This window comes from Drosophila serrata, unplaced genomic scaffold, assembly GCF_035046125.1.
Source record: "Drosophila serrata isolate PLE 108 unplaced genomic scaffold, ASM3504612v1 contig_190, whole genome shotgun sequence".
NCBI classification, from domain to species: domain Eukaryota; kingdom Metazoa; phylum Arthropoda; class Insecta; order Diptera; family Drosophilidae; genus Drosophila; species Drosophila serrata.
The window spans coordinates 919778-937540 of NW_028257088.1; the positions used below are offsets into that span (position 1 = coordinate 919778).

At 41.7% G+C, this 17763-nt stretch overlaps 3 protein-coding genes and 1 long non-coding RNA gene across 7 annotated transcripts in view; 1 reads left to right on the forward strand and 3 right to left on the reverse strand.

The window, feature by feature from the left end:
- LOC147644300 (uncharacterized) overlaps positions 1-17763 on the reverse strand; it is a 78178-nt gene that overhangs the window by 36345 nt on the left and 24070 nt on the right. For both annotated transcript variants that reach the window (XR_015270826.1, XR_015270827.1), the window contains exon 2: positions 3701-3804. This is a non-coding gene — a long non-coding RNA (uncharacterized LOC147644300). The remainder of the gene's footprint in view (positions 1-3700; positions 3805-17763) is intronic.
- Positions 5857-7964, forward strand: LOC110180206 (casein kinase I). Its single transcript, XM_020947863.2, has 2 exons — positions 5857-6152; positions 6219-7964. Exons 1-2 carry the CDS (start codon positions 5994-5996, stop codon positions 7119-7121), a joined length of 1062 nt encoding a protein of 353 aa, XP_020803522.1. The 5' UTR covers positions 5857-5993; the 3' UTR covers positions 7122-7964.
- LOC110180208 (chromosomal serine/threonine-protein kinase JIL-1-like) lies at positions 7912-11908 on the reverse strand. Of its 3 annotated transcripts, none has more exons than XM_086829330.1 (5): positions 10302-11908; positions 9452-10245; positions 8971-9398; positions 8447-8910; positions 7912-8383 (listed from the first exon to the last, which is right to left on the reverse strand). In XM_086829330.1, the coding sequence occupies exons 1-5, from the start codon at positions 11398-11400 to the stop codon at positions 8061-8063; spliced, it is 3108 nt and encodes a 1035-aa protein (XP_086685456.1). In that variant the 5' UTR covers positions 11401-11908; the 3' UTR covers positions 7912-8060. The 3 variants fall into 3 exon arrangements, with proteins under 3 accessions (XP_086685456.1, XP_086685455.1, XP_086685454.1); XM_086829329.1 differs by having other exon boundaries at positions 7912-8404; XM_086829328.1 differs by having other exon boundaries at positions 7912-8910.
- Positions 12825-14929, reverse strand: Ir11a (Ionotropic receptor 11a). The gene is made up of 2 exons (XM_020947865.2): positions 14571-14929; positions 12825-14510 (listed from the first exon to the last, which is right to left on the reverse strand). The coding sequence occupies exons 1-2, from the start codon at positions 14927-14929 to the stop codon at positions 12965-12967; spliced, it is 1905 nt and encodes a 634-aa protein (XP_020803524.2). The 3' UTR covers positions 12825-12964.

Genomic DNA, 17763 nt, shown 5'->3' on the forward strand with positions numbered 1-17763 from the left:
AAAAGACTGCCTTTTTAAATACTTGCATGTTTAATGACCATAAATTAAATTGAAAGTAAGAAAAATTAAGTGTTCACAAAATATTCTCCTCAATAAATCGATATTTTTGATATTTTTCTATGACAAATCAAATCTTAAAAATCTCATAACTAAGTCAAAAATGCATTAATTTTCATTCGGAAAGCAGCCCGATGCTAGTTTTAATTAGGTTAACAAATCTGCATACTCAATTAAAGATGTAAAAAATTTGACATTCTAATCATTTTTTTTTTCAATTTTAACGATATAAAATTTGAAAAAAATTTTCAAAAAAAATTTATCTTTACTATATGCCTAGAAAGATTGGCCTGTTGATGCTGATCAAGAATATATATGATTTATAGGGTCGGAAATGACTCCTTCACTTTCTTTTAAGCTTCCGACTGAAGGTGCATTACCATTTTTTAATCGATATTAACTATATTTTTATATGCAAATTTTTTCGACAAATCAAAAGTTAAAAAACTCATAACTAAGCCAAAAAATCATTAATTACAATTCAGAAAGCTGTTCTTCGCTTGTTTTTATAAGGTTAACAAATCTGCATATTTAGTTTTTGAATTTACTTTATTTAAATTTTTGTCAAATTTTCCAGTTTTGAATATATAAAAATTATCATCAAATTTGGAAAAAAAAAATCGAAAAAAAAAATTTTCCACCATACATGGCTAGATCAATTCGGCTTTTTATGCTGATCAAGAATATATATGCTTTATAGGGTCGGAAATGACTCCTTCGTGAGTTATAAGCTTCTGATTAAATTTATTATAACAAACTCTTCAGATATTTTAGCAGAAATATTCTCGAAATTAGTCAGATTCTCTGAACACTCCAAAAAGGGTACCTTTTCGTCGGTAGACTCTTACATAGTTGTCTTACTTTGTTTATTGCCTTATGGGTGGGTGGGTCAGCCGCATTTCAATTATGTTTTTACGGCTTAGAGTTAATTGAAAAGCAATTCGTGGGCAAACAGAAATCAACGGACTGTCCGGCCATTTGGACATTTGCTTTTGCGGAGTGAAAAGTGGGTATCTTGGTCGCTTAAAAATTCATAGATAAATAAACACAATATATATTATATTATATGAATTGCATTTCATAGAGAGAGAGAGAGTGAGGTATATATATTGCCAAAATGCTTTCTCGCTTTGGTTGTACTTGATTTTCGCTATTGACTTTGGCGATTTCAATTAAAGCACGTAATTGATTAACACTGAAATTATATTTACTTTTTATTATTGTTCACTCTCTCTCTTTCCCACTCTGTCATTTTGACCAGAATGTACCCTGCTTTTTTGTTTAATTTGGCTATTTTAGTTGCAAGATCAAACATAATTATAAACATTTCTATAGAAAAGTTTCCCAAGCATAATCTAGACTTATTTACCTTTACAATTTAATTATTCAAAGGCATCATTTAATATTATATATAATAGTTTAAGAGAGTGAGTGCCTAAGCTTTCGATTTATGAATGTATATTCACCTTTTTCCATTTGATGTGTTTGTCAAAACTTTAACTAACATTTGCGGTAAGGGAATGGGAAACTGCATAAATTTTCCAATTGCATTGATTTGTAATATTTGCTGTCGTTTCATTAATATGCGATAAGCATTATTGTTTCTCATTCACTCAACATACTGTAATTGCAGCAGCCGGACTCTTGGACTCTCTCTCTCTCTGAACCCTTTTGGCTCAATCAGCCAAGGAGCAAAGGATGCAGGATCCCGCACACCTTAGCCCGCTGTCCCGCTGTCCGTCTCTCGGATTTGCATAATAAATGAGACACAAAAGCCAAGCGGCTACTGTCGCAGGGGCAATGGAGGAAAATGTCAAGTGGGAAAGTGGGGAAATGGGTGGAAAACTGGCCATGTGCCATCTATAATGATGATAATAATGATGCACACACAAACACACACACACACACACTGCAGGCCAGGACAGGTGTAAAGGGAGGAAGGGAGCGAGTCGAGTGAGAGGTGACTTGTCAATGGTTTGCATATGCCACAAAACACTGCCACAAAAAATGATGACTAGGAATCCAAACAAAATAAATTGTATATATTTATGTTAAAAAACAATGAACTAATACCTAATACTTTCATTTCATTCACCTATACATATTTTATTTACAGTTTTACATTCACAGATTTGTATTTTTCCCCTACATTTAAGGATTGTTTGTATGGCACCTATATGATATAGTCGTCCTATTCTTATAAAATTTTACACAAAATTGTAGAATAATATGAAATGGCTATACCTCAAATTTGATTAAATTCTGTTGAAAACTGAAAATGTTATAATTTTTTTTGTAAAAATTTTCCGATCATTCCTATGGCAGCTATATGATATAGTCGTCTGATCCGTCTGATTTAGAAGAATAACTATAAAGTTTCATTAGATTGCTTCAAAACTGAGAGACTAATTTGCGTAGAAACGGACAGACGGACAGACGGACAGAAGGACAGACGGACAGACGGATAGAAGAACAGACGGATATAAGGACAGACGGACAGACGGACATGGCTAGATCGACTCGGCTATTGATCCTGATCAAGAATATATATACTTTATATGGTCGGAGGTGCCTCCTTCACTGCGTTGTAAACTTCTGAATGAAAATATAATACCCTACATATATAGGATATGCAAATATGATTGTTAGACCTTTTAAAATAAAAAACTACAAAATCTTTGCTAATTTTAAACCTTTTCAAGAGCCCCTATGCCATAAAATTGATTTCCAAGACCTCTCTATTATTCCACACTATTTTCGCAGTGCAATTCGAGATGCTGCCAAGGGTGTGGAAAACTCTCGGGTACGAGACAAATTGCAGGAGGCACTGCAGGAGCAAAACAATATGCAAATTTTCCTGCATACTTTTCGTAGGTAGCGTGAAAATCATTGCAGCTAAGCAGACGGAAGGCACCTCAAACCTGAAAACTCTGATCAGCCAAAGGCCCAGACACACACAGACTCTTTTGCACTCCAGTTCAGGGCACAATCAAACAAATACACAAAAGCCGGGTGTCAGATAGAGAGGGATATACACATTTGTATACAAAGAGGGAGATAGGGAGAGAAAGAGATAGAAAGAGAGTGATAGAGAGAGAGAGAGGGGACTGCCTTTCCGGTATCCAATAAACCGACTGCACTTGGACAGCCCGGATTTCCGCCTGAATCATTGATGAGCTATTAAAGTCATTTATATTTTGCTGTTTGTTGTTCGTTCCAGCTTTAGCGCCATCAAAGCGCCTTCTATACCCATCTCTATCTTCCTGGTGCTCCTCCGTCCTCTGTCTCTTTCTCGGTTTTGTGTGCAATTGCAGAAGCGAACTTTTGTCACGTTTGTTTTCGACACGTTGGCAATTTAGTTTGGTATAAGTTTCATATTCATTAATACTCATTTACAGGGATGAAAGGATATGGAAGAGGTCCATGGATAGATATTAACGCTTTTGGTAATATGTTTTGTAAAAATCGGTAAAACACAACTCAACTAAATACTAGAATAAAGTTTTTGTTTACTAATTTATAACTATCTTGTAGGCAGCATTTCTCATCTAATTTAAATATGGTTTAATTTTTGTAAAATATTTTACTTATTGGTAAAATGTATTATATATCGATATCAAATGTTATCAAAGTGAGTACTTACCAACACAATATATTTGTATTACCCAACACTGTTTTATTGTCTTGTTTGTTTACGCTTCCATCTTGGGGAGATTTTTTCTTTACAATGTTATAAACCAAACTGTGCTAAAATAAAGAAAAAATATATTAAAATAACATATCTAAACCAAACATCAGTTATATCTATAATCTTTTACACATATATATAAATTTGTAGTAGTGAGATTGCATTAATAAATGAAGATTTAATTTGGCAGAGCTTTTTCCAAGAATTTCATCATGACGCCTGTAAATTTCTATTTAATAAAAACCAAATAGAAAAACAAACAGTTTCGAAAGTATGTCTGCATTTCCCGCGAAATGTATCTCAAAATATATTATGATAAGTGAAAGCAGAAAGTATTTTTACCTCTTCTACTGCGCCAAATTTAACACACAAAAAAATAGTTTATTTTATGTCTTGTTTAGTTTCGCAAAAAGAAAACTAGATATGGCAGAACCCCGATCTTATACTATCGATATAATTAATCTAACTATTAAATTCTTATAATAGGTAGTATCAGAGGTGTCTCAAAAATTCATTTTCTTTGGTCTCATTGCATTTCCCTTTCACTTTCAGTCTCAATTTCACGAATCTCTCGCTGTAAGACTCTTCTTTAATGACTTTGAATTCCATCTTAATGAGACCCAAGGCCGGCAGCCTGAAGCTACCGGCTAGAAGCGCAACAAGCCAAACAATTCAATCGAATGACGACTTTTCCCCAGGACCCAGGACTGACTGCCTCAGGACTCTGTTTTACACGCTGCAGGTGGAGGTGGTGCAAGTACATCAAACAGCAGCAGGAGCAGCATCAGTGGCAGACAACAAGGATGCTGATGGAAATGAAAAGATAATTTACCCGCATGTTTCAACATCAGCCATCCACGCCCACCAAAAATCCCAGACACCAGATCCGCATCCGCATCCGATTCAGAATCCCAGCACGAGGAGTCCGAGTCGCGCTATCCGCATCCGAATCTCGGCCAGGAACAGGAACAGAAGCCGGCTCATCCTTGGAGTTGAGCGCGGCTGTCGCCATCGTCATCGTTGTCCTCGTTCCTGCTCCATTCCCGCCCATCATCGTAATCATCTTCATCATCGTGGCCATTGTGGTGGCCACTAATGCTAATGCCCGGCTATCTGTCTATCCATCAGACGGCCATGTTATGATGTAAATGCCAGGATCCATCTACAGTTTCTCCTACTTTGTCCCAGCTCTTTTCGGGCATGTACAGGGAGCAAAATCTTAAAGTTAATTGTTACTTTCAAATTATTTCTAATCATAGAATTAATGTAGATCAAGTTAAGTCTGCTTAAATTTCAAATCAAGTAGTTGGAGTAGAAAAACTTGTATGTTTTCATTTAGTTTAAGATTATTTTGCTGCTATTCTTTCTCTTATCAATTCTTTATATATTTTAATATATCTTTTTATATTTCTTTTACAAGATTTTTCTCTCCCTGCATCGATGATGATAATGGACCCCCCTTTTCATTCCAGTTCAAATATGTCTCTTCCGTCTTGTCATTGGGTTTGCAGGCTACTGCCAAACATTTTGCTACGGGCAAAAGGGAGCCTATATATACAGACATATATCGGCGGTGGATAAGGCAGCTATATAAGTATTGAGAGAGGGAGGAGGAGTGGAGAGCTTGGGCACAAATTTATTGTTCTTAAACGTCTGAGAGGGCCTAGAGAGAGAGAGAGCCTGGTGCTCCTGCTATATTTGAATGCCAAGTTGCCAGTTGTCACAATGTGAGTGATATATAGCCAAAATGTCAAATGTCAGCGAAAGACATTATTACTGGCTAGTTGATCCTGGTCCTCCCCCCGTCGTAGTCGTTGTCCTGCTGTTGCTCCTCCTCCTTCCTCGTCTGCCGCTCATCCTGATACCATTTGTGTCTCCGTCTACGGATGTCGCCGTCTGCCAGGATAATCGATACGCACAAATACATATAGACACCGCACATGGCACTACTCTTAAAGGACTTGGCCATAGTTTAAGTGAGCCGATCAACGTGGCGGATACTTAATGTTACCAGAAGCACCTAAAAGAACCAATTCCAAGATTTCTATAATTTAAATTATTATAAAGATGATTATAACTCTCTTTTCTCAACAGCATACAAATGTATTCCATTTTGAAATAGAAATTTTATCCCAGGAACTTGTGAATTTTCCATTTCTATGTATTTTGAAGTTACTCTACACACTTGGCCATATAATAAATATTAAATATTTCTTTCGGCGAGAAGACAAAACCCTAAATTGGCGCAATGGATGCAGAGGCAGCCAAACCAATACGCTTCAAGGAAGTGCAAATTGGTTGCTATAAGGTCGTACGCAAGATAGCATGCGGTTCCTTTGGTGATATCTACCTGGCCGTTAATCCGCATAGCAGTGAACGAGTGGCCATCAAAGTAGAGAGCAACAAGGTGAGTCTACTACAATTAACACTAAACAAATAATAATAATATTTACTACATCTTCTAACCCATTAGGTAAAACACCCGCAACTCATGTTCGAACGTCGCGTTTACAAGGCTCTCCGGTTGGCTCCTGGCCTGCCCGTAATTCGTAACTTTCACAAGGGTCCCAACTATCAGGCCATGGTAATGGATCTCCTGGGACCCTCGTTGCAGCGACTCTTTCTCTTCTGCGAGCGTTACTTCACCATGAAGACGGTGCTGCTCCTGGGGGAGCAGATGCTACGCCGGATACAATATGTCCACGATCGTGGATTCCTTCATCGCGACATCAAGCCAGCGAATTTTGTGATGGGCGTGGGGACAAAGAACCGGGTGGTCTATCTCATTGACTTTGGTCTGGCCAAGAAGTACATGGATATATCCACCAAAGTGCATATACCATATCGTGAGGAACGGTGCCTCACAGGCACCGCTCGCTATGCCTCCATCAGTGCCCACGAGGGTGTGGAGTCCTCGCGACGCGATGACATGATGTCCCTGGGCTACATACTGATGTATTTCAATCGTGGCTCTCTGCCCTGGCAACGGATCGAGGCCTCCACCAAGCATCAGCAGTACGAGCGGATTCTCGAGAAGAAAATCTCCGTGAGCAATGAGGTACTGTGCGAGGGTTTTCCGGGTCAATTCACTGTCTACTTGGACCTGTGCCGTGGCATGGGTTTCGACGAGCGACCCGATTACGATGAGCTTATCCGGATGTTTCAGATGCTTCGAACTGGCCTAAACCTCCAGGCCGGAGTGGTCTTTGATTGGGAAATGCTGACGGTGAAATATCATGGCAGGCAACAGAATCGCGGCATTGGAAAGCGAGTCTGGTGCGACAAGGAGCCCACGGATGATGGCAAGAGTGGTGAACCGATAATCAAGGATGAGGTTATAGTCTACTATCCACCAAATAGATGGATGGCACACTAAGTTAAAAATTATTAAACTATGTAAGATGTAAGGATCTCCCACAATCCCCATTGAGTGCAATATGCACTCTATGCAAATCGAATCGATAAGCTTTCCCGGAAAACTATCAACTGTTGCTCACCGCCCCTTTGTTTACGCACCAATAGGAACAGGGGGGAGATAAAAAAGAAGTGATTTGAAAAGTGGACGGAATCGGAATCACATCGGAATCCCCCCCCATAGTCTCCGCAAACAGATGCGAGTGCTGGAATGGCGTTCGGCTAATATAAAACTTGTCCGGCTTTTTTTTTCCAGACTGGACTCAGAGACTGGGAGCGGATATATGGGGAAGGAATGGGCATCCCGGCAAATAGAGCAATTTAAATTGGAACGTGATTATGCAAACGTTTGCACAGCTTAACTCAAGTGCCGTTCCGTGCCGCTTGGCCAGTTGCCGCTGCTCACACACATGGAAAACGTGGAGAGGAGCACAGGACAGAACCCAGTAGAAGCAGCAGGAGATGGAGATGTAGATGGATACTTTTTGGGGAAACAAGGAAAAAAAATAAAACCAGGACACAACGGTGTGGGAACATTTACAAGTCTTAAATCAATTTTTAAGGACACCGCAGGAAAATCCATCTAAGTGCAGCATGTCTGGGCTTAGGCGCTGACCACTTTAGGTTGTTGTCGATGCAAGATTTTCTTGCTAGCAACGAGTCCTGACAGCAGCATAGAGATGAGAATCCAGGGAAACATCAGGCATCACCTGGCACTGGAGTTACTTTGGCTAATTAATACACACTAAATACATATTATAGAACGCAAATAAATCTTCATTGATGGATACATGAAACTGAAAAATCACCAAATTTGTTCAACAAAATTTGGCTTTATAATGGAAAACGCAAAAAGGAAAAGATTTCATGATATTAGGAAATTATTGATCAGAAAAAATGATTAATCCACGCTGTAGCGACGATTGATCGGATAGCGAGGGGCCAGAGCTTGGAGCTCTTGTTGTTTCCTTTCAAAACCAAAACATAGTTGATCTTCAGCCCCAATTAGTTCATCTGCAACCTCCGATAGTCCGCGGTGAGCCATTGACATTTCACCTTCAGGCAGTGGTCCGGTTTTAGCCACATATAGTTTACCGTCAATCTCCAGTAAATCGCCTTCAGCCACATCTTGTCCACCTTCAATCTCCAGTTCCAGGTCGCATTCAGCCTCCTGTATTTGACCTTGAGCCTCCTGTAGTTGACCTCCAACCTCCTGTATTTGACCTTCAGCCTCCTGAAGTTGACCTTCAGCCTCCTGAAGTTGACCTTGAGCCTCCTGAAGTTGACCTCCAACCTCCTGTAGTTGATCTCCAACCTCCTGTAGTTGACCTGCAGCCTCCTCTTGTTTACCTCCTACAACCAGATCCTCATATTTATCAGCCTTAAGCCACTCACAGTTGCTTATATCCCTCAACTTGGGACGATCATTTGGATTTTTCTTCAGACACCAGGACACCAGATCACGGAACTCCCGACTGGAATCCAACCATTTGCCGGCCTTCTTATTGAATTCGCCACGCCTCATGTAATCAATTAGGATATCTTTGGTCTGCAGCGACAGATCCACATCATTGACATTTGAACGGAACGGAGGATGGCCCACAACCATGCAGTACAGTGTGGCCCCCAATCCATAGATATCCACTGCCGGGCTATAAAAGGCTCGTCCATTATCAACCAAAAGTTCTGGTGGAGCATAGTCCAGGGTATAGCGAGCCTTATCTTTCCATTGGATGAAACCGCTGTTGAAGCTATTCTCGGGGAAGATATAGGTCAGCAAGGAAGTTAATTTAATGACATCATTATCTCACCTGGCAAAGCCAAAGTCCACCAGTTTGACTGTCAGCGACTTTTCATCCACCCAGACTATATTTTGAGGCTTGACATCGCCGTGAATGAATTTTCCCCTATGTAAATAGCGAATGGCACTAACCAATTGCGGAAATATTGCGCGACTAAAGCGCTCGTTCAGCTGACCTTGACGGATGGACCAGCCTAGATCATTACCCCTCAGGTACTCCATGACGATCCATAACTCGCTTTCATACCAGTATGTCCCGAAATACCTGACGATATTTGTGTGTGAAAAGGACATTAGGGCGTCCACCTCGGCGATACGGAATTTAGAAAGATGCACGATTTTAACCAAATAATTCTCGTTCATTTGGAAACAGGTGCCAAAGTCACCGCTACAGAGACGGCTGCCCAGCTTCATATCATCCGGACGACGGGGTATATTCTATAAAAAATAAAGTTAGAGAATGCCTTGAAGAGTATTTGCTCAGAACTCACCTCCAAATTATCATTGAAAACCTCGGTGCCCCGGTCCTCAAGCCAACGCAACTTCTCCAGTATCACCGGCGATGTAAACTCAAAGCCCCTGTAAATTTTTAGGAAGCATGGCGATTTCACATTTAAGGCATGCTCGGTGGGCTGATCGGTAAATTCAGTGTCAAAGTGCTGGAAATCGTCGATGGCCGTAATGTCTGGCACAAAGGGCATATAGTAGCCCTTCATACTCAGCATTGTCCAATTAATTCGCGCAAAGAATGGATGCATGCGGATCTCCCAGCCGCCAAGCCGTCGGTTTGGATTCTTATCCAAGAGTTTGCGAATAAAATCGGCTGCCCTTGGGCTCAAATGTGCAGGAAGCAGCGGATCCCTGTTGAGAATATTGTATTCGATTTCATGTGGTTTCATATTGTTTCGTATGGCAAAGGGATTATGTCCGGAGAGGAGCTCAGCGGTGAGAATACCCACACCCCACCAGTCGACGGGCTTGCCGTAGCCCTCCGGCGGAATTTGTATCACTTCCGGTGCCATAGACTCCACCGTGCCGCAAAAGGCATGCGAACGGTAATTGTGTTCGGGCTTCAAGATGGTGGTCAGGCCAAAATCGGCCAGGACGATGTGACCCTCATCATCGATCAGGACATTCTCCAGCTTTAAGTCACGATAGATGACATTACGGCTGTGTAGCTGCTCCAGGGCCACCACAAGCTCAGCGACATAGAGGCACACCTCTGGCTCCGTAAGGGGTCCGTAACAAGCGAGACGTCGATAAAGCTCGCCGCCTCGGACATAGTCTGGAAAATGGAGTTAATTTTAAGATATTTCCATCGCTTATTTCATTGCAACTCACCCATGACCAGATACAAACAGTTATAATCCTGGAAAGCATACTGCAAACAAATGAGAAACGGTTTTCCCTGTATGAGCTCAAGGATCTCGCGCTCGCATTTAATGTGCTTGGCGGTGCCCAAGCTGTGGATGATCGACATTTTTTTCATCACCTTCATGGCAAACACTTGGCCGGCATCTAAACCATTCAGCTTCCGGACTAAGTAAACTTTTCCGAATGCCCCAAGGCCAACGAGACGTATGATTTTAAAGTCCTCGGCCTTGGCAGTGTACTCCTTGCTCACCTCGACACGGGGCTGCAGATCGGTGAAAATCTCCAGCATCCGCCGGTTGGAAGCGTCATTCAAATCGAGAGCTTTTCCCATGTGTCGTCTGATCTTCTGGGCAGCCTCAAATTCATCGCTATTGGCAGACTCATCGACATTGGAAGACTCATCGATATTGGAAGACTCCTCGTTAGTGCCAGTCTCCTCTCTAGTATCATATTCGATATCTTCCTCTGTCTGCTCTTCTTCGATATCTTCCTCTGTCTGCTCTTCTTCTCCATCTTCCTCTGTCTGCTCTTCTTCTCCATCCTCCTCCTCCTCCTCGTCATCGTAATCGCTTTCGTCCTCATCTTCATCCGAACTGATCTCGATGATCGGGACAATATCATCATTGGGACCAGGAGCCACAATTTCCTCATTCCTCTGCTCTGCGGAAGACATCCTTGTCAATGGCTGATACTGAGGCTGCTCCTCAGTCTCGTCCCCGCTCTCACTGTCAGTCTGAATGAGAATTATAGGATTCTGCGATCTCTGATCATTATTGGCATCTGCCCCAAGCGGCACATCATCGTCATCGATGACTATGGGCTCTGCACCATGGTTGTTATTTTCACCCTGATGGAAGGGATTAGAGAGACCAATGTCAGATTCCTGGCCAAAATAGGAAGCGGCTTCCTCCTCTTCAGTTAGCTCTACACGAAGCTTCTTGGTCTTTGAACAAAAATTTGGTGGGCTGTTTCTGGCCCGTTTGTTAGCATCTTTCATTTCATCCACCGAAGTCGGTTGACGAGTGTGGTTAGAAGACCCGGGTTCCTCATCATCCGGATTCATCATGATGTCAATTGATGTTGTTAATACCTACAAATGATAAAGGTTAAGAGGAAAAAAATACATATGATTTGTATAATTTGTAAATTATAAATGTGATTAATTTATAAATATTATTCCCTTTTTTCCTTTTGTATTCACTTTCCAAATGAGTGCTCAGTATTCAACACTAAAAACTCCTACAATATGTTCATCTTTTTTCTTCTAAATATCATTTCACAATTTTGCTGTAAACTCTTTCTCATTTCATGGTTCTCGGCATCTTTATCAGTTTCGCTTTTCTCTGTCATCCATTTTGTTATGTGTACAATCTATGTGCCACCATTTTGCTGTATGCTTTTTTCCTTTGCATGTTTCTCGGCATCTTTATCAGCCATTTTGTTATGTGTATACACACATATACTAACATAAAAGTACAGGCACGCGTGCACTCATACACACACACAAGAAGCCCGCGCGCATGCGCCACTCTTTCTTTTTCGCCAACGGAATTTTGCGCCTTCGCTGTTCTTCTCCTCACTCTTTATATATTTTCTTGATTCTGAGAAATATATATATATATTTATATATACGAATAATTGCCAATCTATTTCCTACACATTTCCGCACGATTTTTCGACGCTTTGCCTCTTCACTAATACAAATGCTAACGACGCCGCCGCGCATGCGCTCCACTCTTCCTCTTTCTACATGGATTTTTCTCGAATTTCTTGCTAAATTGATTTGCAAACATCTATTCCCTTGATCCAGAAATATATAAAATATATATTCAACCATTATTCATTATATATCTTACACAATCCGATTTTTTTCCTAACACTTTTCACCTTCACCTTCACTAACACAAATGCAAACGACGCCGCCGCGCATGCGCCTCTTTTTGATTTTCACCACGGATTCTTTTCGAATTTTTTCGCACACAGATATTTCTTTGATCGGAATAGAATAAAGAATATAAGTTTCAATATTTTGCATTATTATTCCCCACCACAATTACATTTTCTTCCTAAATCTTTCGCCTTCACTCACACACGAACGTGCATGTTGCGCCTGCACGCAGGTTTTGCGATTCTTTGAAAACTGCTTACCACCCTTATTACACTTATTGGCCAGGAATTCACCTGATCAGCACTCACCTGATGGTTTTTAAGCACTTCTTCTGTTGCAGTTCCTATTGAGTTCTTGCCACGAAAATGGTGCGACTGAAATTCACAAGAGACCGAAACTGAGAAGAAAATTCCACGAACTTGTCAGCGACGCCACCGGAATGAAAAGAACGATGTTGGGAAGTTAGCGTCAATGCTGTGATGATGCCAGTTTAGCTTTTTTTAGTACAGTTTGGGGGGAAATTATCGATGTTAAAAACACGAAAAATCACAGTGATTTTTGAATTTTGAGTTTTAGTGCAATTGAAAGACAAGAAACTTGTATTTTAATATTAAATCTTAAGAGAAAATAGGTTAATAAATATTTGTAAATGTTATTTAATGGTATTTTAAAGTATTCAAAAAAAATTAGCTTCGATTAAAAATATCTATCGATAAAAAAGCACACATATTTTGAATAAAGCTTAGGTCCGCGTCTGCACCCACTCCATCCATTGATGCAACCTGCCCGCTGTCCACCGGCCGGAGAGCCACTCCAGCACAAAGACAACTCCGGCCAGGATCAGGACCAGGAGATGGATGCGATAGGCACCCGACATTATCTTCCAGGTGATCCGAATGAGGACAGTGCGATCATTATCCGCATCCACCAGATTCTCATAGCGCAGATAGCGTCTATCGATCTGCGCAATGACACCGGCACTTTGCAGCTGCTTGATCTTGCGATCCACGGCTGGTTTGAGGAAGGATCTCCTGGGAAAGTATATGACCAGCTGATACAGGTAAATCGGTTGCCGGATAAAGGTCAATTGGCTAATGTTCCTGTGCTTGTGATTCCAATACCCCAGGTTGCTAATCAGCGAGATAGTGGTCAGACGCTCGCCGGGATCTGCGTGCTGCACCCTCTTAAATCGTGCCCCAAAGGACTCCCCCAGATGCTGCGTCTGATTGAGGGGATAGAAATCATGATAGCCATTGGATACCAGGGTATAGTTAGCGCCGATAACCCCAGCCAGATCCTCGGGCAGCGGTCGATGATGCGGCAGTCGCAGGACATCAAAGAAACGTGCCTGATAGGCACACCGCAGGACAAGAGTAAGGAGCAACCAGCTGGCCAAAAGGTAACGCAAGAAACCACTTCCCGGCAGTCTCCGGATAGGCATAGGGTTACCCATACTAACCGAGACCAAATTCTCCAGGGGATGACTCAAGGCAAGACGGGAACGCAGACAGCAGGTGCTAATCACGGCCAGGAGCAGCACAGCCACTATGCAAGTCCAAACCTTGCCCCGAAATGGCAGAAGGAGTGGACCGAAGCGACCCAAATATCGATCCCGCCGCACCACCAGGACAAAGTGACTCTGATGATACACCGTCGACTTGGAGAACTGCCAGCGCCTCTTGTCGGAGCCACTCAGTCCGCCGATGGCCAGTTGGGCACTCCCATTGGCCAATTGGGCAAAGCAACCGGTGACATTGCCCTCGCCAAAGATCTGACTCGTCTCGGTGGGCATATACACATTGATCCGGAAGCGTAAAGCCCGGGCCAGCAGCTGGAGCAGCTCCCAATCAATCCCAGCCAGATCATGGGCAGGCACTTGCTCTCGACTGGACGGAGGCAGGTTCCCGTGTCCCTTGTAGATCAAATGAGGCGGCATGACATTGGCACTCACATTTAGAGGACAATCGCTAAGGTCGACAAACCTTACGGGATATAGATCAGGCATTGCCTCCATGGGCTGCCCGGTGGTCAGATCAAAGTAATTACTCCGCCACATTGTTATTCCGGCCGTGCAGTTCTTCTTGAAGAGTTTGTATGCATAGGTATTAACCTGGCCATCTTCCAGTTGGGCCACCACCACCACATTGATGACCGGACGGCGGAGATTCCTAACGATTATCTTGCCAGCGGTTTCCATGATGGATTCACTGGTCTGCAGCTCTGTCACAACCACCACAAAGTAGAATTCACGCTCGAGCATTTCATCGGGAAAGGTAAAGTCTTGTTCTCTACGATAAAAGTAGATTTGGGAATTTATGTAGATTGAATAACTAATCCTACACTCTCACTTGAAAGCCAGGTGATCGTTGACCACAAAGAGTGTGTAGTCCTCGGAGGTTTCCTCCGGTGTGCCACGATGCAGCAGGACGGTGATGTAAGGCGCCAGGCTCCACAGGACCTCATCGATCACCCTGCGCTGGCGAAGCATTAACCCCGAAGGACACGACAAACAACTCTGACGAATCACCAGCGTGTTCATCCTGTTGGCTATGTAAGTTGTGGTCAAATAACTGGTGGCACTGGCCAGTCGCCGGATATTGAGCTCATCCTGGGCACTGTGTAGCTCTGCCAGGAGCAGATTCTGTCCCCGAATCTGAATCCCCGACAGAAACGAGGCGGAGACCATCCATAGGATAGTGAGGCGCATGACTGAATGGCAGGACTTTAGGCTAAAGCCAGGCCATGAGCCAGTGCTAATGTAATTAGAGTTCACAAAGGCCAGATATATATATATAGATACGAAACAGGGACTCTTGCCAGGTGTTAATAAATTGCAAGTGGCTTAGTATAGCTTCGCATTTCCCTATCGATGGGGGGGAGGGAGAACGTGTGATAAATGGTGGAAAATTAAAATATAATCGAGAAAATAACGATTATATAGAAGGAAAATTGTGTATATTATACAATACACATTTACAAAATGTATAAATAACAATTATTTATTACTTATAGTTGGGATTTTTAGAAGAAGAGATACTTTAAGCATAAGTTCCTCAAACTGTTATAGGTTTAGCTTAAATATTTTATACATTTTCTCTAAAAAGCATACATTTTCCCTATTATTCAGGCCTTTAAATAAAACTAGTCTCATTTGGAAAGAAAGAATTCAATGAAATTCAAGGCTTTTTCTAGTGACCCATTTCTAACCATAACGATGACTATTTTCTGCCCGATCTCTGTGGGTAACCAATACGTCGTCCGCTTGGAATAGAAATTTACGAGAAATTGGTTGGCTTTAAATTAAGCCAAGGCTAGTGGCACCACCACCTACTCCCCCTCCATCAGGCAGTCAGTCAGTCATGAGCCACGGGCCATGGCCAAAAGCAGAGCAGCAATAAGCGCACTTCTTGGTAATTTAAGAAGCAACGCGGGGCCAGGACTTGACCAGAGAGTGTGCTGTCTTGCCTCCTTGGGTGGGACAGGGCTAGGACCGGGCCTTTGGGTTCACTTGATGTTATTTTACAAGGACACGCGCACAATTTATAATAACGTCGTCTTCCTCTCTCGGGCTTGGTTCAGCCTCAGATATAGCTTCAGCTTTCGCTTTGGCTTTGGCTTTGGCCACCGAAAGATTTTCCCTGGGTTTTTCCTTTTCTCTATACACGAATGTGTGTGTGTGTGTGTGTGTTTGCAAACGAGAAAAATGAAGCGAAACAATTCCAAGTAAGCAAACAAAACTGATGGAAGATAATCTACTTGAAGCATACTTTAAGGCGTATCTAATGGTCCTTTTAATGTTTAAACACGCTTTTCGTCCAGGCCAGCACCCAGTTGCTCCTCCTCCTCCTCCTCCTACCCATCATCCTTGGCCAAACCAATGTCCCATGTTTATTTTATCCACATCATCAGCGCTCAAGTCGCCAGAGTCTTCCCCTTGTCCCTCGTCCTGTCACCCCAGTACGTCCTGCATTCTGCGGCTGGCTTTTTCTCACAGTAGCCGGCCAATGTCACGTTCACCCACAGCTCGCAGGACCCAACCCTGAGTCCTTGTTCTCAAAAAAAAAAAACGAAAAAAAACATGAAGAAAAAAACCACCCACTTACTCGCCTTCTTTTTTAAAAGAACACTGACAAAAAAAAGTTGGGGAAAGTCAAAATTTGCAGCCTTTTAAAGAGAGAGGAACAGACCGATAAATTTATATAAAATATATCGAAAATATCATATACATATATTGTTATAAAAAATATAAACAAAATCTATAAATATCGTGTTACTGTTAAAATAGAGAACTTTCTAGTAAACATTTTATGATTATTTCATTTTAGTTATTTATTTTGTTTTACCTATTCCATAGTTACGATATATTTATCAGAATATTGATTTATCAGAAATTAAATAAGCCATACTAAATATATTTTTATACATCAACTTTACCTTTTTATTAAGGTAAAAATCGAAAAAGTATAAATATATTATAGCTTACTAAAACAAAGTTCTTACAATTCATGGTATATATATTAATATTGCACAATTTAAATTGTTATTCTGTATTATTTACTGATCACTCCCAAGTCACATATGTATTTTTTTAAAGGCTAACTTTTTTCACATATTTCTTTATATTATTACCCCCTAAGGCTTAACTTTTCTCTCAGTGCATGTATCCGCTTTCTTAGAGCCGCCTGTCGTTGGCCGTCTGCCTGCGTCTGCGGCTTCTTTTCTGTGTTTATTTTATCATCATAATTTCGCATTTCTGCTTTTATGAATTTTTAATTTGAACAGCCAGGGAAATCCGCATGGCTAATGTCTAATGGAGGCTGAAAGCCGGCGAACAGAGCAGCAGCTAAGTCGATGATCTGAGACAGATACAAAAACATAATTCGAGTGTCTATTTTTGGCTGGAGATCAGAATATCAGAAACCGGAAACAAGGATAATTTTATAAATAAAATATTTTTAAAAAATATTTTAAAGCCACATTTTTGTAACCATTTTAAGGGGTCTTTCCCCCCTGTTAACTAAACCGCAAAAATGGCCCTGCCTTGACTGGTGGCATCATTATCCTGGTTGCCACATGCCACCACGATCCGCGCCCCACTTTTCTTGGCTTTTTTTTTTTTGGCAACCAAAAGGACGAGAGTCCTTTGCGAAAAACGATTACGCACTAAGCCTATAACTTATGTTGATGTTTTCTTTCCGTCTTAACATTTGCAAATTTGTCATTTTTTTCCTTTGTGCCGGGCTGCTCCTCCCTCCCCCTTCCGCCCCAGACTGAGGGCTGAGCCCGGGCTTTATCTCACCAGAGTCCGTTTGCTCGTGGCTTTTCCTACTTTTCTTTTCTGTTTTTTTTTTTTTTTTTTTGCTCTCTCTTAGTCCTATGGCACATCTTAAGTAGTCGGTGGTGCCCCGGCAGTTTTAAGTACTGTTTGCTTATTCCAGGAGCGTTATCTCTGGCCCAGCTCCTGCTCCTCCGTCTCCGTCTCCTTCTGTGTATCATATTAAACTAATCCTAAATGGTTTCTTCACGGTACATTTGCTGGCA

Coding starts and splice junctions, on each gene's coding strand:
- LOC110180206 (XM_020947863.2), top strand. CDS start 5,994: ATGGATGCAGAGGCAGCCAAACCAATACGCTTCAAGGAAGTGCAAATT. Junction 6,153..6,218: donor TCAAAGTAGAGAGCAACAAG/GTGAGTCTACTA, acceptor CTAACCCATTAG/GTAAAACACCCGCAACTCAT.
- LOC110180208 (XM_086829328.1), bottom strand. CDS start 11,400: ATGATGAATCCGGATGATGAGGAACCCGGGTCTTCTAACCACACTCGT. Junction 9,399..9,451: donor TTTTCAATGATAATTTGGAG/GTGAGTTCTGAG, acceptor TATTTTTTATAG/AATATACCCCGTCGTCCGGA. Junction 8,911..8,970: donor GTGGACTTTGGCTTTGCCAG/GTGAGATAATGA, acceptor CCCCGAGAATAG/CTTCAACAGCGGTTTCATCC.
- Ir11a (XM_020947865.2), bottom strand. CDS start 14,929: ATGCGCCTCACTATCCTATGGATGGTCTCCGCCTCGTTTCTGTCGGGG. Junction 14,511..14,570: donor AACGATCACCTGGCTTTCAA/GTGAGAGTGTAG, acceptor CTTTTATCGTAG/AGAACAAGACTTTACCTTTC.